This window comes from Convolutriloba macropyga, chromosome 1, assembly GCF_964194025.1.
Source record: "Convolutriloba macropyga chromosome 1, txConMacr16.3, whole genome shotgun sequence".
NCBI classification, from domain to species: domain Eukaryota; kingdom Metazoa; phylum Xenacoelomorpha; order Acoela; family Convolutidae; genus Convolutriloba; species Convolutriloba macropyga.
The window spans coordinates 76965726-76986466 of record NC_134468.1 but is presented as its reverse complement, the minus strand read 5'-3'; the positions used below and the strand labels follow the sequence as shown (position 1 = coordinate 76986466).

Genomic DNA, 20741 nt, shown 5'->3' with positions numbered 1-20741 from the left:
AGTTTCTCTCAATAATTTTAATCTAAGCTTTATTAAACCAAAAGTGTGATTGAGTTTATTTCCTGATTTCAAGCATGTCTTTCAATAACCTTTATGCAATTATTAAAAAGGTCAGTACAACCAGCATGTTTAGTTGTTATACATAAAACCCAGAATCTTGTAGAATTACGACCTTTAACCATCAAATTAAAATGATCTCAAAAAAATTGCTCCAACCATAAGCGAAAGTAAATTAGTGAATCTGTTTTTCAACGCACAGTTACAATTTCTTTACCCGACATAGAGCTGATCACAAATACTTACATCCTTTTAAAAAAGTTTTCTATATTTACCGGTGCTAACATTTTGTTGCAAGTAATTAGTTTCAAATTCCTCGAAACAATTCAAAAAGTTTCAACATTATATTAAAATCGCACTTTGATTTTTTCTCTTTTACTTTCCAATCTTCTTTATAATGATTAGATTACCCAATACAAAACTTGCCTGAAATCATCAATTAGTTCCTATCAAGGTATCGGTTTTTACATGGAAAACACACTTAGTTCTTCATGACTTTATTTTTTTAAATTTTGTTTAAAAGAGGAATTGCGTATGAATGCTACCATTGGTTTTTGCAAAACTTTTCGTTCCTTTCTTCTGCTGTATTTCAATTAGATTTGATTCAATAAATAACTTTCTGTTCTTCATTCCTGGTCTTTCTGGTAACTTAACTACTTCGCAAAACAAGTTTGGTGTTTGCTTGTTGACAACTAGATTTCACTCCAAATTACACTGCTTGTGTTCGTTCTGTTTGTTTATTTAGTAAAAGTGTTCACCTTAGCTTCAAAACGTTTCCTGGGAATTTCTGTTTGAAGAGTTCTAGTTCCTTCCAATCTATTCAACAGTTATCCTCAAAATTTACTCAAAACTCTTTTCTAGTAGCGGGAAAAATTGAAGGTTTTTATAAGAAATTTTCAAGGTATTCTGTAGAAAACAATCCTTGTCATAAGTTTTACAAGGGCAGACATGACTGGTTGTAAGCCTTCACTTCTCCACAAAAATAATCGTTTCTGCATCAGAAATCTGAGTCCAAAAAATTGAAAAAACCTATTCAAATGTTATTCAAATGTAATACAAGGATTTCAGAACTGTTTTGCCTAATAAAATTTCCTTAAGCTTTATTCTACAAAATTTTTAATTGAAGTGCATCCTGTTGCCGTGACTGCAGAAATTACAGTTTCAAAACGGCAGTTTATGCAAGAGTTTAGTTTGAAATTTTAGTTCTTCATGTTTAAACCTGAAACCATCATTTTTGATTAAATTGATCAAGTAACCTTCATTTTTTGCCGTTGTATAAAAACGAATAGTTATTTTTTAATCGCAAGTGAATTTTTAATCGATTTTTCAAAATGGCTTTCAAATATTGAAGTGTTTTTCAAAGAACCTCTTCTAGTTGAGAAAAAAATTATGGATTACGGTTTAATACTCAGGCTGTTACCCCAAAAATAGCAATCTGGAGTTGTCGTGGAAGTTTACCAATTCTAAAAACCACAATGCCGAGAAACTACAACTGAAATCTAAAAATGCGTGGGAACAAGAAACTTATGTTAGTAAAACATATGAAGCCATAAGCATAGTTCACTGTCTTGGTCAATTTGTTCGTTTAATCGAAAAAAAATTGACTTCAATTAGTTTTTCAGTATACCGGGATTGTCTCTACCCTCACTTATGGTTCAAAAACATATTTTACTGAAAAACCTGCGCTCTTATAGAACTTCAAAAATTTTAGTTGCTAGATTTTAGCTCCTATTAAACTGTTAAACCTATATTATAAGTGCAAAAAAACATATAATGTGCTCTTATTAGTTTATGAGAGGAACACCTTTTTTTAAAAAAAATTAACTGTAAATTTACATAAAATAAAAATTTTGCCAATTTTGAAAGCAATAAATGTCAAGATATGTCTAAGAATTTTCCTCAAGAGCTTAAAGAAATTCATTTGAAATGTGTTCCTTCAAATATAGCGAAAAAGGAATTCAAAACATCGAAGATTTGCTGAAAATCAGTACAATAAGATGTGGCTGCGTGAAAATTTTCAATCCTTTTCTAACATTGCTCCATAAATTTTCGCCGCACTTGTTAGATCAGTATTCTGTTACGTCTTCAAATCAATAATTTTTCTAGGTGGTATGTTGATAGTTGTCGGACAAATTTTTTATGAATTTAGCATTAGAAATTCATGCGGTGTCTAAGTAAAATTTTTGTCTAAGAACTTTTATAGAGACACGAAAAATGTTTTAAAGAATGTTACACGACAAACTTGTAAAAGTGTAAAAGGAAATTCTGGATCTATTCTGTTTTGCCTCCCCCCCCCCCCCCCAACCATAGTGAGCTTATAATTTTTACGGTCCCAGGAGCACGTGCTATTTTGTACATATTGCACAATATTGTCGGCATTTCGGTCTATTAGTAGCGCCTGGATCGCGCCCCCCGCAGTTTATATGGAAGGGTTACAGCTTACCCCAGTGAGCGAACCAACACACTTTAATTGTCAACAAATTGGATCGCGCACATCAGCCCCTATACAGTTTTAACAGTATAGTACGACCCGGGTCGAGGTATCACAGCCATTCAACGCAAAATTATGTAAGATAAGCGGTCAATGCGGAAATTTTTGTAAGATAAGCGGTGAATGCGGTGAAATTACATAAATCAGGCCGTGAAAGCGGTGAAAAAAAATTTATCGCCTGGTAGCGCTGAAATTACAAAATTTCACCGCTGAATTTAGCGGTGAATTTACATAAATTTACCGCTTCGAAAAAAGTGTACGAAGTATGTAACATAAGCGGTGAATGCGGTGAAATTACATAAATTCACCGCTCAACTTAGTGGTGAACTTACATAAATTCACCGCTTAGAAAAAATTGTTAAAGATGTTTGAGATCAGCAAAGAATGCGGTGAAATTAATGGTGAGTGTGAAAGGAATTGTTAGATTTGCCTTCCCACCCGGGTCGAGGAAATCACCGCCATTCAACGCAAAATTATGTAAGATAAGCGGTTAATGCGGAAATTTTTGTAAGATAAGCGGTGAATGCGGTGAAATTACATAAATCAAGCGGTTAATGCGGTGAAAAAATCTTTATCGCCTGGTAGCGCTGAAATTACATAATTTCACCGCTGAATTTAGCGGTGAATTTACATAAATTCTACGCTTCGAAAAAAGCGTACGAATTATGTAAGATAAGCGGTGAATGCGGTGAAATTACATAAATCTGGCGGTGAATGCGGTGAAAAAAATTTTATCGCCTGGTAGCGCTGAAATTACATAATTTCACCGCTGAATTTAGCGGTGATTTTACATAAATGACCGCTTCGAAAAAAGTGTACGAATTATGTATGATAAGCGGTGAATGCGGTGAAATTACATAAATCAGGCGGTGAATGCGGTGAAAAAAAACTTTATCGCCTGGTAGCGCTGAAATTACATAATTTCACCGCTCAACTTAGTGGTGAACTTACATAAATTCACCGCTTAGAAAAAATTGTTAAAGATGTTTGAGATCAGCAAAGAATGCGGTGAAATTAATGGTGAGTGTGAAAGGAATTGTTAGATTTGCCTTCCCACTAAAACTACCCCTTAATCTTACATCTTTTTGACACTTTTTTCTAAGCGGTAAATTTATGTAATTTTACCATTAGAGTAAGCGGTGAACTTACAAAAATTCACCACCTTTCACCGCTAAAATATGTAATTTCACCGCTAAAAATTGCAAATCTTACAAAAATTTACCTTGCTTGTTTTGCAGAAAGTAGAGTGAATTTGATATATATTCAAACAAAAAATAATAGAATTTAGTGAGAGATTGCGCAGTGGAAGAAGAAGTGGATGACATGCCGGAGGTGAGAGGTTCGGACCCTTGTAAGGGCGGTGAAATTACATATTTAAGCGGTGAATTGTGGTGAATTTTTGTAAGATCACCGCTTAGTCTAGCGGTGAACTTAAATAATTTCACCGCATTCACCGCATTTCACCGCAAAATTAGGTACGAAATTTGCGGTGAAAAAACTAACTTTTCACCGCTTATCTTACATATTTTTGCATTTTTTCTCGACCCGGGGATTGATTATTAAAAGTTTAAATTTGTTTTGGCGAACAGGACATCATTTTCCTCAAAACTGGTTTTCAAAAAAGTTTTCCTGATTCAGTATTGAATGGCTCTGAAAGTTAGGACTTAATGAAATCAGGGTTCAAAACGGATCATTGATATAATTGTAAACGCGTTGGTCTTTTTATGCAAATTTTTTGCGTGTACCACTTTTGCGTTTTGTTCTTTTACATTCTGTGACTTCTCAGGTGACTTTTTCAAAGTTCTGTCATTCATTTTGAGTGATTTCAATTGCTCTTACTCTGAAATAAATTTTCTTGCTGATATAAAGCTGATTATTAGCATTTGAATAAGAACTTGGTTGTAGGCTTGTGGTTAAGATGTCTGTTTGCTGTCCTGGAGGTCGCTGTTTTGAAAACCAACCAGGGCCGGGTCCGAATTTTTGCTCCCAGAAAAAGTCCAGGATACAGCCTTAATTTTATTTTCTCCCCACTTGTCATTCAGGAGCATTTCATCCAAAGTTAGTTGGTCTATGTTTTTCAGTTCAGATTGAATCAGTTGGAATCATTCAAGTAAATTCGTGGTAATCATTACTCAGCAGGTATATTGCTAAACTCAAGCGAGGACAAATCTGCCCTTGATGTAACTAATTTCCTATAACAATCCAACAATCCTAGAACCTGCAAAAATACCGATTCTTACAACGTCATAAGGTTTCATAAAAGAATCAAAAATTTAACCATCGCAAACAAAATTATCAAATTTGAAATCTGATAGACAATTATGATGGGCAATCAATGAACTTGTCTAGCTCTTTTGTCATGCGCTTTTCCCTAACTTCGACATTTTGTGCTCGTTTTCAAAGTTGATCAAAACATCAAGCTTGTCATACGTATTCCTCCCAAAATCCCTCAATATTTTGTCATAAGGTTTCAAAAATCCTATTTTGTAGAGGGAACCGTAGTTTGGGGGGATTAGCATATTCAAATGTGATGTTCCGACTTCAGCAATTTTTGAACTACTAGCTTAATATTTTCAGGGGTAGAGGGAAACCGGATGACGAAATTTGCACTAAATTTTGCGTTGTGCTATTGCGGCTTGGGAATTCGCACGACACACTTGAAACTGATCATCGGGGACAAGATATTTTAATTCAAAAAGGAGATTATTGCACAATGTTGACAATTTGAAGTTATTTCTTCTGTTTTTGAAACCAAAATTTTCGCCATTCATTTTAGCCCCAATTGTGCACACAGAAAATTGTGAGCTCCCCACGGATGAGCTTCCTCATCAAGTTTAGCTCTTCCCGCTCATTGAGCGACATTTTTTTCAAAGAGAACTGCGTCTTTTAGGGGCAATATAAGGATTCCAAGTCTCGCTCGCTTTCAAGTGTGCCTGAAATCTCGAATCTCCTGCAATCAGCATGGGCTGTAGACCTGCGAAAAGCCGTAACAGAGATTGATTGAGACAGTGCATGAAATCTGTAGATAAACCAGCACGCGGGGAAACTTCAGACTTCAATCAATGTGACGATTCGTTTGATTCGTTCCCCGTACGAAATTTACGCCTAAGGAAAGAAAAAATCTAAATGGGCTAATTTTTGGGCATACTTATCGAGCTTTCTGTTCAAGGAAAAACCACCCATCTGAGCGGCATTTGCGATAGCGCTTGATGGTTACAATGCAGCCTGCAGCAGTGACGTAAACATCCAATGCTGCTGACTCACGCGCATTCCATACAGGTATGAACTGGTAACCCTGTATGGAGTTGCTCTAAGGTAGTGAAGCCATTCTTCTCACAGATGTTACAAATGTGCGCTCCAGCAGGCTGACCGAAATCATTTTGTAACAATCATGACAAGCGATCATATCACCTTGACCGTGGCATGACACGGCACGGTTGCCCATTACCTCCAGAGTTCCAGTTTTACAAGCCGATCCGTTTACTTTGATTCCATACCGTTATTTAGGAGCAGCACGGAACTCATTCGGATATAAATCAAGGCCCAGGGCTGAAATGGGAGCTCCGGAAAACCAAGCACCTGGTTGTTGTAGAAAAAAATATAGCAACATAGTTTTTCTCTATTGGAAGTATTTCTGCCTGACAAACTCTCATCAGTCGAGTTAACAGGTTGCTTCTAATTTTTTATAGAAATGGCCACGTGATCAGAATTTCTCTAAATTTTTTTGTAAAGGAGATTCTTTCAATTGGATTATCTTTAATAGTTTCTACCAGATCGTGATCGAACATTTCGGAAATGATCAGTTGATCTTTTGATTCTAGTGACAGCTTAACTAATTGAAACAATCGCCTTTAATGCATGATAAATCTGACACCAGAGATACCGAATTTTTTTAAACTTTGGGAACCGAAGCAAAAAAATCTTCAAATCCGCTGGACCCTCCTGAGACGCCAATTCATTTTAAATTGTTCCTCCTGATCAAACTATCAATTTTTTATGCCTTTTGACTGACCATAACTCTCACTAATTTTTACTGATTTTCAAATCAATGTTTGCTGCTCAAATTGTTAGAATTTCCAAAATTACCGTTGCGGATACTGCAATACCGTCAACGAGTGCAAAGCAGTGTTGTGAGAGGTTTGATTTTTTGTTTTCAATTTCAGAACTAAGAAGAGAAATAGTCAGGAAAAACAAAAGTCGACCTATTGGATCTCCCTGAGGCACTCCCGACTCATTGTCTACCGTTGGGCTATTGAAACAAAATTGCTATGATGAAAGTTATGCAAGGAGGCAAAGATCATTTTTCAAGTCACCAGAGTTTTTGTAGAGCAAAAAATTTTTTCTGCTTGACTGATGTAAGTGTATCTCTAAAATCAATTAAGAGTTTGCCCCCTCTTTTTGTTTTCTTCCTTTTCAAAAGTTATTTTTGTGGCCTGCTCTTGGCTCCTCCCGCGGCAGCTTTTCCATGCTGCTTTGCTTTCAATACTTTAACCGCCTCAAAAACCTCCTTTTTCGATACACTTGGCAATGAGACAATGGAAATTTTGAATCACCGCAAAAACTCGAACGCCAGTTTTCTTTTTCTTCAAAGGCTGTTAAAGAAGCGCCACATGAACATAGACATAGAGCAACAAAACTGGGAGCTCGGTTTTTTCCCGGAATTCTATTTCCCCTTTCGATTGATCGAAATTGGACCAATTGATTGCATGGGGTTTTTTTGAGGAAGAAGTAATATTTTGATTTGAGTGTATCTTTCGAAACAAAAAAGATCATTTCACCGGAACTTATTGTGCTGAATCATGAATGATCTGATGCTCGTGTAGGGCGAATTTCTAATACCATTATCGAACACTAGTCGTGCGAAATATTTGCCTTTTACATGTTTTCTAATTAATTTTTAAGGGCTCTTTAAGGGCACTTCCGGAGAGCGCTGGAATATTTTTTTCTTAGCATCCGTTTTGCGTTACTGTTTTTAGCGTTGAAAAACCACTAAATTTTTGTCATCCATTGTCATGAATAGCCTCAACAAATTCAGCTCGTAAAAGTGATTAATTAGGCTGCAATCAAAGAAAACGTACCAGGTGTAAGATATTGCATAAAACTCCTTCGATTTACTAATACCTGACTATGGCTAATTGCTGATTAGTACTTACCCATAACTAAGCCCTAGAGAAAATTTGATATCATAATTTATTAAAGCTCTATCCAATGAAAACACGGAAGTTACATTTTAAAAACAATGGGTTATGGTGACAAGATATAAGCGTTGTTTCTTTGAACAATTTAGAAATAATTAATCGCAGACAGTACTATAGTTCTAGTTTTAAAGCAATTTAAACTAAATTTGCGTAATGTCAATAATTTCTAACTCTGCTTACTGGGTCCTAGTCTAAAACATGCTGCGCAGAAAACATCGACAAATGCGAAATTGATAGCTCGCGAACAATTTTTTTATTATATAATGAATAGATCTTTTTTTGCGCTATTATCGTTTATTTTTCGTTAACGCGTTTATATGGTTAGGTTATTGTTTTTTTTTTGCAGCAGTTTAGCTAATTTAGCAATAAATTCATGCTCAAAACTTTCAAGAATGATCTGTCAACGTGAAGAATTCTTATTCATCAATTTGTTTGTTATTTGTTCAGCAACTTCTGGTCGTTTTGTTGCAAACATAACTCAGCATAAAGTTCAAAACTTGAAGAGTAGAATTTCGTTGTTTACTGAAATTGTAATGATTTAATGATTGTTTGTGAAATAACTGCTGCTTTTGTGTCATTATGGTCGAATCAGAAAACACGTACGATTTCCTATTTAAGTTTCTTCTCATTGGTGACTCGAGTGTCGGAAAGTCTTCAATATTTTTACGGTCAGATGTTTTCTTATTTTTGTTCTCTTTCTTGAAATCTGAAAACAGTAGATTACTATTCTGCAAAAAAAAGTAAATTGCGATAACCGCGTGGTTGATGTTAAATGCTGACGATTTATAAATCAAAGTACTATAATTTTCGAAAATTGAAAACAACCTAAGGTTCACTTTTCGTAAAATATCCTAAAAGAAAATAAATTTAAATTATGTAACTTGTCTGTCTATTGCATCTCGTACGTGTCGTTTATCAAGTACAAGACAAGAAATTTGAGATTTACGTTACCACCGCCCAAATTTTGACCTATTAACTATAACCAGGACGCTTTTTTGAACGTGTTCAAGGCGTTTGCAAAAATTTGCAGCTTGTTTCTTCTTCTTTTATATATCTGCAGGATTTTTGTAATCATTATTACAGCAGTATTACAAGCAAAACTGGTTCCTATTGAAGTGCCGAGTCAGAGACAAAAATTATTCTTGCAAGATTCTTGCAAACTTCTCGCAAGATTAACTTTCTATTGCAAGAGATTTGCAAGATCTTGCAAGATTATCTTTTTTTGAAGAAAAAAATGGCTCGCAAAAAGAGTAAAAAAAAAGCAAAAAAGCACTCAATAAAAACCGAAAAAGCCCTGTCCTGGGTCTTATCTTATCCCAAGTTTTATCCTGGGAACAGAATATTTTCGAAGCGTCATGAATTTAATGTAAAAACTCTAAAAAAGCATCACAAAAAGAAACAAAGGTAACGTTTTATCAACACATCACATGTATAAAGGTCCTTTGCGTCATTTTTTCCATCAAAGATTTTTTAAAACTCTTTTTTCTTCTTTTTTCCCTTTCGTGACAATTCCCCGTTCCCTGGCTGTCGTGTTGTCATCGCCGTGTGTCGTATCATTATCGTCGGAGAGTTGTGAAGTCTTGAAAAGAAAAAAAAACTGAATAACAGAGAACAGCGAAAACACTTCCATGCACAAACGTGCAAAAAAAGCCCTCCCAAAGCCCAGAGTAGCAATAGTAGAGCGGGGCAGATAGATTGTCGCAAGCTAATAAATAGAGTGTCGCAAGCAAAACAAGCCTACCAAAGGAGCACAGCAGAAAGAAACATCGGACAATATGTGTATCCGTAGAAACCCAACCCACAGGAAAATGGGCGGTGAACAGCGCAAAAAGGCAACCACTTTTTTGACGATTTGAGAGCTTGAACGAATTCTCGGTTCCTTTTCCCGCTATCAATTCAAGTTCTTTGTGCCTTCAGTTTATTTTGACTAACCATAATTTTGTTTGCATGAAAAGAACCTAAACAGAACCTAAACTGAGCAATATGATGTGCTATATATGAGCACTGTGGGGATAGATTTGTATGCGTATCGTACATTAAATTGACTTCAACAAAAGTTAGTCGTGCCGTAGATCTTCGGGGAAGCTGTAACGTGCCTAAACGGCCAAAAGTGGCAACTGTTTAATGTTCGCACAATTTTCTGTATCGGATCGGAAATATCAAACGAAGTAGGAGCGGTATGTGCGTCTTTCTTGCAATCATTCAGAAACAGCAAATAATTAACTGGGAATCAATGCCATATACCAAATAACTGAACAAAAAAATCATTTAAACACTAGGCAAAACGTGAAAGCAACTTTTCTGCATTGTTTAAGCTTATGCTCCTGGATAACTTACTATTTCTAATTGAAATTATGGAATTGGAGCCCTTTTCAAAATTCAATGAGACTGAAGTCAATGAAAGCAGCTTAAGTTAAGAGAGAAAAATTGTGTTAAGCGTTATATATCAAAAACAGGATCACAATGCAGAATTTTCGGACCCTTTGAAGTGCTTAACTCACCAACTTAGTCACTTTTATTGTAGACAAAGTGAACTAACGTTTAATAATTTTTTGATCGGAGTTTTTCAAATACCTCATCCAAGGTAAAAATGATAAAAAAAATTTTTGTTTATGCACGTGAGAAAAACAAAAATAGGGCCAAAAATATTAGAATCCAAAAATTTCAACTTCAACAAGTTGTTACTGTCCGCAGGAATGCGTTACTGCTGTAGAACAACTTTTTATAGATTTGCAGGTCTAACAAAAGTTACCATTCGCATTTTTTCCCTTGAAAATAAAGTGTTTGACCTTTGGAACAAATCAGTACCCACAAATCTTATGTCCTTGAACATATCCTAAATTGAGCATTGTCATGTGCTTTACATGGGCACTTATGGGATATAACTGCTTTCAACAATTTTAAGACTTGCGCGAGATGTTCCACGAAATTTTAACGTGCCTAAACGCTCAAAAAATGGCAATTGTGTAATTTTCGCACAATTGTCAATATCGATCTTTCCAAAAAAAAGTATGAATGGTCAGTGCATCTTTTATTAAATTATTAAGAAACGGCTACTATTTCACAGTGCCTTTTACACGCACAATAAAAAAACCTTTTACGGTACGCTAAACGTAAGATCATTTTTTCTGCGTCGTTTAGACCTGCTTAGTTTACTACTGACAGTTGTTTTATATGGCTTTGAAGCCCTATTTGTAATTAAATGTGATAGGAGTAAATTAAACAGCTTAACTCAAGAGAAAAATTTTTTTAAAAAGATTATATATAAAAGAACTGGATAGCAATGGAAAATTTTTTGGAACCTTTGTAGTGCTTAACAACCTATTCACATTTCTTGTGGACAGAATAAACCTTTCAACCGATCGTTTCTCAATTTTATGATACAAGAGTTTTAAATACTATGTCGAATGTAAAGTTGATATGAAAATTTTTGTATTTCAACTACGTGTTGACCTTGGTAGGAGGATAGCCTTTCTGCTATACAACAACTTTTTAAAGGATTGGAGGGCTAAGAAAAGTGACCATTTACAATTTTTACCTTGAAAAAAAAACAAAGTTCGAGGAACAACAAAATTCGAGAAATCGTGTATGTTTGTTTTATTGCATTTAGTTGAATTATCTTTTTTAGAATTTCAATCAAGGACTTTTTTCAGCCAGAAAAAGTTAATCTTGCAAGATTCTCGCAAAAATCTTGCAAGAATAAATATCTGGTGCAAGATCTTACAAGATTAACTCTTTCTTGTAAGATCATGCAAGATAATTTATTCTGCTAGTATCTTGCAAGACGTTGCTAGATTAACTTTTGGTCTCATCTAGGTTATCATTCATTCAGCAAAACAATTATGCTGCTACATGTTACAATAACAATAGCTATTACCTCAACTGTCCAATAATAGATGTTTTATCGAACAAATGGCGTAAGCTTCAATATCAGTGAACACTTTGCTCGTGCGAAAGCTATGTCAACGCATTAAAAAACCACGCCTATTTGTGAAGTCATTGTTCACATATAGGGGTTAGGTTGCATAAATTGTTGATATGACCAATATAATAAAAATTCATCGAGTAAATCACCATGTTTTTAATAGTAATAGGGCCATTCTACCGATTACCCGCCTGTCAGGTGTTACCTCCGATTAATGTACCGCAGATTGTTTTTTTTTTCAACCACACAGTTGTCCAAATCCCATCCTGATTTGTGCAGATGTTTCCTTGCTACCATGAATAAAATAATTAAGTGTTAAATATATATATATATATATATATATATATATATATATATATATGTATCTGAATTCAAACTGCACTGAAGTTACGGGAATCGTTTATAGGTTTACAGATGACTGTTTTTCTGAGACATTCAGCACCACGATTGGAGTGGACTTCAAAATCAGAACTCTAGAGGTCAGGGGAGGTCGGAGGGTCAAGATACAGATATGGGACACTGCAGGGCAAGAACGATTCAGAGCCATCACACACAGGTAGGCGACACTAGAGATGGCTACTTTTCACATTGCTTTTTCAGTATGAGATGCGTCCTTGCATCTTAATTGGTAAAAAACAATGCATTGCAATATCTGTAATCCTATACATACACAACTGAAAACCTTCCCTAGTCTATTACCGACGGCTATCTTGCGAGATCTTGCAAGTCTCCTGCAAGATAAGCGTCCGTTGCAAGAATCTTGAAAGATCTTTCAAGATAAGCGACACTTGCAGGAAACTTGCGAGATCTTTCAAGATATGCATCGGAGTTGGACTAAGGTTGTAAGTGTCAATTTCCGCAGACTATTCCATTTCCGGCAGTTTTCTTGCCAGTTTGCAGAAGTTTGGAATAAGAAAAAGGTGAAAAAGTAACTATTGCTTCATTTTACTTTCGAAGACCACCATTCCTGTTTTTAATCTTGTATATGCGATGTGTGGATGTGATTTCAGCTACTACCGCAATGCAGACGGCATCTTTGTAGTGTTCGACGTGACTAACACTGCCTCGTTTGAGAATGTGGACTCCTGGTACCAGAGTGTGACCAAAATGGCCAAAGGTGCCAAAATTGTGCTCATTGGAAACAAAAACGACCTCACCGAAAAACGACAAGGTAGTACAGCATATACTCTTTGTTTACAGTATGGTAGCAAAACCTATGCTCAAGATACAGTGCCGTAGCTGATTTTCAGAGCATTGCTATGAAACAGTACTGATATGGCTTTTGACTATTGGAATATTATGAATCAGTACTGTTTTGTTTTACTGTTTGTACTAGGTCAGCGTTTTCTCTGCCAGAAATTGCCATTTTTCTTTCCTTTCTGAGATTAGATAAAAACTATCAAAACCGTTACGTGAAAATCAATTATTTGCTATTTTTGTGCCGAAAATATTTTTCTTGCCGGGGGGGGGGGGGGGGGTGGAGGATTTATCGTCGAGAAATGTGAGGGGTATCTTCAGAAATCCCGTTAACCGTAGAATATTTAGGTTTCTCCGTTTTCTGAAATTTGAGTTTTTTTCTCGAGGAGCTATCCAATTTTAAAGATTATGTGAGCTTCGGCTGATTTTCCCAATTTTGTTTACTTTTCTGAATTTCTTAAAATCCTTTTTCTTCGCTAAAACGATTTGAAATTTGCTCCGTCATTCTATTTCATCCAATTTTTCTTATTTGAAAAACGGTTAGCAAATTGTTTGTCCTTATTTTTTTGGAAAAATTTTATTTCAATTAAATTTTTTCACTAAAATGTGCATCAAATCAGTTACATTAGCTAAAACTGCTGGTAATTCTCAACAGTACTGCCGTAACCTCTCTAATTTCCAATCTCTAAGTTCCGATCTCTAAATTCCTCATATAGTACAGCAGCGAATATTTGAAACCTCAGCCATATCGCAAGACAATTTGAACTGCCATTCTGCCGGTTTAATGCTTATTTAAAACTATATAGTGTCAATTTGCTCATTTAGCCTCATTTTTGGTTATGTTTTAAACTATTTCTCCCAATTGGTATTGATTTTTGATAACCTATTCCAGCCCACTGGGTGCAACTCTTAGTTTTGTTGAGTTAATTATTTTACATTGTATTTCGCTGCAAGTCTTTACAAAAACGCTCTTCATTCGAGTACTTATATGCCTTTACAATTAAAAAAAGGAAGTAGAGTTTTTGATTACGTTTCAATATATACATAGCTAGAAGTTAAAAATAAAACTATGATCAAATTAATTTTGAACGTTTTTCGCGCCTTTAAAATCAATTAGATATTTTGTTGAAGTCAGATTTCTTTCAAAAATTGATCTTACTAATCTTTTTATTAAATTCAAGTGGGTAATCTATTGTATAAGAAGATGCATTTTGCTAAATGAACCCGTACCCTAACAGTTTTGGGTTTTAATTTGAGCTTTCTCCTCAGTTAATGCAATTAATCCTCATTAGATCAAATTGAAAGTCATGAAGATCACCCGCGCTTACTTTGTCCCGCATAGTCTGAAAAATTACGTTGTTTTTCAATTTTTGTGTGTGTTTGTCAACATATCACTTTGCTGGCAGAGAAAGAAGGCGAAGTTTAACGTATCTACAGTTTTAAGGGAATTTATTATGGTTTTAATGGCTTCGACACCAATTTTTTGAAAATTTGAGTTCTTTTTGCACACGTGGGACAAATTCTGATAAAAAAATAGGTTGGCCTCCTTTGGAGGATTTAAATACCCTTTTTAAATTTAATTTTGGAACTAATGGTTTATGATCTTTAAATTAGTTGTTTTCGAAAGATACAAACGTTGTTTTTAACTTAGCTCTTTTATTGTCTGCTTGTTAGTGTCATTAATGAGTGGTCACTTATCACAGTGTTACCGTTCAAAAAACGCCCAACCAAACATTTCGCATTCTTAGGTCAAAAAATAAGGTCTTAACGGCTTCAACATTGTTGTCTCGCAAAACCTTTTTGAGGCTTTGTTTTTTTTCTGTAATTGCTTTTTTTAGTCGTATCGTAGTCGTATAAAAAAAACAATAATGTCTAGTTCCGACGTCTTATCTTATGGAGTTATAAATTATCGTTTTACAAACGTAGTTTATGATTTCAGTTAGTTAGCCGCTTTTGTTGTTTTTTCGTCTTTTGTTACCGAGTGTAGTTAACGACTGGTTCCAAGTCTTTTCTAGTGACGAACAATGAACTAGTAGTTTTTTAGTTTAGCTTTTCTCTGACGCTATTTCGACTTTGTTAAAAAATTTCCCACAAATAGACATCGTGTTTTGGATGTTATTACTGTTTGTTGTTATTATTTGCTTTTTCTATTCGTCTTGTCTTGTATTCTGAATAAAAGAAAATCTCCACGGCCCTATAAAGCGGCATTTTATTTGAAAAAAACTGCTCTGAATGCTTTGAGTTGGACGCAATTTTTTTTTATTCATACCCAGTTATTTTTGAAAAATACTTGAATTTTGAAAGTTTTTATTCCTTCCTCATTTGGTAGACAACTAAGACGAAAATCAAGATGAGCGGGGTCGGAACATCAAATGCAGACGCACTTTACTCCGCTTCTTTTTTTTGTTTTTATTGTAAACAAATGCTTCGCCTGGGAAGAGAGTAGACGAAGTAAACAAATTTAGTCAGCAAGGAAGTCTTCAATTTTTACGAATTTAACTGAGAGTTATTTTTCGAGCCAGCATTTACCGGGGCTCCGTTATTTTATGTTTTATGTTCTTTTGAAGTCGTTTAAATTTTTGTTTACTTCTCAGTTTGTGAAGTGTTTGGGAAGTGTTCTCTCAGTTCAACTCTTTTAATCTAAAATTTTTATTTAACTAAGTCTCATTCCTTAATGTAATGAAGATAATTGTGAATATCCTTAAAACTTACCGCAAAGTTTATCAATTTGAAAACTTTGAAGTGAATCGCGGTATAAATTGATTTTTGACAACCTATTCCTGCCCACTCGGTGCAACTCTTAGTTTTGTTGAGATAATTATTTTTCTTTGTATTATTTCTTGCATTCGCTGAAAGTCTTTACAAAAACGCTCTTCATTCGAGTACTTACAATTAAAAAAAAGGAAGTAGAGTGTTTGATTACATTTCAATACATACATAGTAAGAAGTTAAAACTAAAACTATGATCAATTTAATTTTGAACGTTTTTCGCGTCTTTAAAATCAGTTAGATATTTTGTTGAAGTCAGATTTCTTTCAAAAATTGATCTTACGAATCTTTTTATTAAATTCAAGTGGGTAATCTATTGTACAAGAAGATACATTTTGCTAAATGAACCCGCACCCTAACAGTTTTGGGTTTTAATTTGAGCTTTCTCCTCGGACTTGCGTCTCAGAACACATCAGCGTTGAACCATCATATATAAGAAGTAAAAACCAAAAATCAGTTTGAAACGAATGCACATCAGGTTATCAACGTTTCTATAATGCTATATGCAATTAATCCTCATTAGATCAAATTGAAGTCATGGATTTCACCCACGCTTACTTTGTCCCGCATAGTCTGAAAAATTAAACATGTGCCAAAATTAAGCTTGAGCAGCATGCTGTCAAACTTTTGTAGCTTATAACTGGCAAATAAAGTAATAACAAAGACGCCCTTTATACTTAAACTGTTTTGTAGGTAATTACCACAAAGACCAGTAAGCTCTGTGGTTACGTCTTGCTACGCAAATTAAATGTTACCAGTACCCACGCGGAAGTTCGAACCGTAGTTAGAGCAAACATTTTAAGCGGCAATACTATTTTTCATTGATTAAATTTCAATCCGAAATAAAGACTAGCCAGTGTATATTAGGACACAAACAGAGTGCTGGCCACACTGAAAAAAAAACAGAATATCTTTAGACTGATTGTATGCTGATTTTCTCTGTCACCAGCCTCCGGTCAATCTATGATGTTTTTTTATCCTCAGGAGTTAAGGGAAGTTCATTTCTGTACACTGGGTAGGCATTTCAGATCTTTTCCTTTGCCCCCTCCCCCCCCCCGTCCCATATAGCCGCAATTTAGGTACCCCATTTCCCCCCCCCACCCATATTATAGATATGCTCCCTTCTGAATAGGTGACATTTTTTTATAAATCCGTTCCTATTATAATACGTCAGCACCAATACTTGCAAAGTTTTTCAAGAATATCAAGGTAGTATTCCCCTCTGTAATGCACGTAATTCCTAAATGAAATAAGAACAAGTTTGTATCTACATTATATGCTTTGAATTATTTCTATGCACATATTAATTTTAAACCTGTATTATTTGTATTTTCTATTTGTATGTCCATTCACACGTATTCATACGTAAATTCAAATACACACATAATGTGAAAAACCTATCCAAATGGGTGCACTAACAGAAAATTTTTGCCATTTCCAAGTAAACGGGCAAAATGATATATTATAAAAAAGACATGAAGTGGAAAGATTCTATATAAAGTTTTTAGATCTGTTAAGCGATCACATTTTTTATTAAAATGGGACTCAGTTCCCAGTTTATTTCGTTAACTTGCTAAACAATGACTCATGGCTTGCCCATTTGACTCGCACACCCAAAAGGAGGATATTTTGAAAACATTGCCTTGAAATGAGGTCAATAAACTGATTCAACATTGTTGACTGAATTATTTATTGAATTAGGCTAAATTTAACCAAGACATTACTATAATTTAGTGCCATACTAGTGCTTTACTAGTACCTGATGCTGTGTTTATTTGATGATCTAAACCAAATCAGTTTAGAGGCTGGAAATTTCTTTACTGTTGCAACTTTTATTGCACAACCCAGATATCCACTATATTTTGTTTGGGTGGTCTAAGTAGGCGCAATTACTGTGGGAACCAATGCTGCATCAGTACCTACTTGAAAGCCTAATGTGTTAACCATTACACCAACTGGTCTCAAGCTCTCGAACTTGGGCATCTCTTGTAACCCATTTTCGCGTTCTTTATTGTTCCTTAAGGCATCCCAGAATGAGGTCCGCGACCCAAGACAGGTATTGGCCTGCCCGAATTGGGTCGACGCCAGTATGGCTCCAGGCCGACCATACCCAAAAATAGGTATTGGCCACACCGAACAGACTTTGGCCACCCTCGGTCAGACCAAAAAGATTTTCGCCACCCTCGGTCAGACCAAAAAGATTTTCGCCACACTCGGTCAGACCAAACAGACTTTGGCCACCATCGGACCGAAGAGACCCTATGCCAGACCCTTGTCCAGACCATCGGCCAGAAAGAACAGACCCTAGGCCAGACCATTGTCCAGGCCATTGGCCAGACGGAACACAACCTAGGCAGACCAAAGAGACCTGGGTATTGGCCAGACCGCAGAAACCGAAATGTGGGTATTGGCCAGACCAAACAGACGAAAAAGTGAGTATTGGCCAGACCAAACAGACGAAAAAATGAGTATTGGCCAGACCAAACAGACGAAAAGGTGAGTATTGGCAAGACCAAACAGACAAAAAAGTGAGTATTGGCCAAACCAAACAGACGAAAAAGTGAGTATTGGCGAGACCAAACAGACGAAAAAATGAGTATTAGCCAGACAAAACAGACGAAAAAGTGAGTATTGGCCAGACCAAACCGACGAAAAAGTGAGTATTGGCCAGACGAAACAGACGAAAAAGTGAGTATTGTCCTGACCAAACAGACGAAAAAATGAGCATTGGCCAGAACAAAAACGAAAAAATGAGTATTGGCCAGACCAAACAGACGAAAAAGTGAGCATTGGCAAGACCAAACAGACGAAAAAGTAAGAATTGGCCAGACCAAACAGACAAAAAAGTGAGCATTGGCAAGACCAAACAGACGAAAAAATGAGTATTGGCCAGACCAAACAGACGAAAAAGTGAGTATTGGCCCGACCAGACAGACGAAAAAGTGAATATTGGCAAGACCAAACAGACAAAAAAGATGAGTATTGGCCAGACCAAACAGACGAAAAAGTGAGTATTGGCCAGACCAAACAGACGAAAAAGTGAGTATTGGACAGACCAAACAGACGCAAAAGTGAGTATTGGTCAGACCAAACAGACAAAAAAGTGAGTATTGGCCAGACCAAACAGACGAAAAAGTGAGTATTGGCCAGACCAAACAGACGAAAAAGTGACTATTGGCCAGACCAAACAGACGAAAAAGTGAGTATTGGCCAGACCAAACAGACGAAAAAGTGAGTATTGGCCAGACCAAACACGAAAAAGTGAGTATTGGCCAGACCAAACCGACGAAAAAGTGAGTATTGGCCAGACCAAACAGACGAAAAAGTGAGTATTGGTCAGACCAAACAGACAAAAATGTGAGTATTGGCCAGACCAAACAGACGAAAATGTGAGTATTGGCCAGACCAAACAGACGAAAAAGTGAGTATTGGCCAGACCAAACAGACGGAAAAGTGAGTATTGGCCAGACCGAACAGACGAAAAAGTGAGTATTGGCCAGACCAAACAGACAAAAAAGTGAGTATTGGCCAGACCAAACAGACGAAAAAGTGAGTATTGGCCAGACCAAACAGACGAAAAAGATAGTATTGGCCAGACCAAACAGACAAAAAAGTGAGTATTGGCCAGACCAAACAGACAAAAAAGTGATTATTGGCCAGACCAAACAAACGAAAAAGTGAGTATTGGCCAGAGCAAACAGACGAAAAGTTGAGTATTGGCCAGACCAAACAGACGAAAAAGTGAGTATTGGCCAGACCAAACAGACGAAAAATTGAGTATTGGCCAGACCAAACAGACGAAAAATTGATTATTGGCTAGACCAAACAGAGGAAAAAGTGATTATTGGCCAGACCAAACAGACGAAAAAGTGATTATTGGCCAGACCAAACAGACGAAAAAGTGAGTTTTGGCCAGACCAAACAGACGAAAAATTGAGTATTGGCCAGACCAAACAGACGAAAAAGTGAGTATTGGCCAGACCAAACAGAAAGAAAAAGTGAGTATTGGCCAGACCAAACAGACGAAAAAGTGAGTATTGGCCAGACCAAACAGACGAAAAAGTGAGTATTGGCCAGACCAAACAGACGAAAAAGTGAGTATTGGCCAGACCAAACAGACGAAAAATTGAGTATTGGCCAGACCAAACAAACGAAAAAGTGATTATTGGCGAGACCAAACAGACGAAAAAGTGAGTATTGGCCAGACCAAACAGACCAAAATGTGGGTGTTGGCAAGACTGAACAGACGAAAAATAGTCATTGGCCATATGGAAGGCGCGACCCAATTTTTTTCCAGACCATTGAATTTGGTCGCACCGGACCCCTATCTGCTGGTCAGTACCTGTCCTGGGTCTCGGACCTCATCCTGGGATCATCTCTCTGGCCAAGTATACGTTGAACAAGTAGAGCTTCTAGTCAAGCTATGTCAAGCTTATATTATGCACAATTTGCATTAGGTTGTTCTCTCTCAGCCTTCTAATATATTTTAGTCCAATATGGAACTGCTCTGCAATATGCAATGGGATTGGGAGTGGACTACATAGAGACGAGTGCCAAGGAGTCCTACAACATCCACAAAGTGTTCAACATGTTGTCAAACGCACTCGTAGACGAACACGACTCAAGACACGAGAAGAACGGGGGTGGCGCCTCCACGACTGAGAGCACATTCGTTTTCAATTCCCAGCCCGTTAACCCTCAGTCGGGTGGAGATGGAAAATGTCGGCCCTGCTGATTCGTTCTAGAATAACTTAAATTGTACAATTTCAGCTGATGATGAGATCTATTCGATTAATAGACATTTGGCATATTACTGTTAGTTGTTTAATTTACAGATTTATTGATCAAATTTTCAAAGCTTATGCACATATGAAAACCAAAATTATACGAAGAAATTGAGTTGTCGACCAATGTTTAAATCCTCTGTATCAGTCATTTTTTTATAAGAAAATTGATAAAAAAACTGACAAGAAAAAGTTTTCAGTTTCCACCAGAAAGTCTTTTACCACAAATGTACAGCAATCGTAAGCGCCCACTTCAGGTACCACATTGAAGAAACTATTTTTTCTTCTGATTTTCTAATATGCTAATATGTTGTTTATAT

The 20741-nt window shown here is 36.2% G+C and overlaps 1 protein-coding gene across 1 annotated transcript; it reads left to right on the top strand.

The window, feature by feature from the left end:
• The first annotated feature begins 8204 nt into the window (after positions 1-8204).
• Positions 8205-20480, top strand: LOC142351674 (ras-related protein Rab-1B-like). Its single transcript, XM_075403817.1, has 4 exons — positions 8205-8414; positions 12078-12227; positions 12682-12842; positions 20128-20480. Exons 1-4 carry the CDS (start codon positions 8326-8328, stop codon positions 20370-20372), a joined length of 645 nt encoding a protein of 214 aa, XP_075259932.1. The 5' UTR covers positions 8205-8325; the 3' UTR covers positions 20373-20480.
• Positions 20481-20741: the final 261 nt, after the last annotated feature.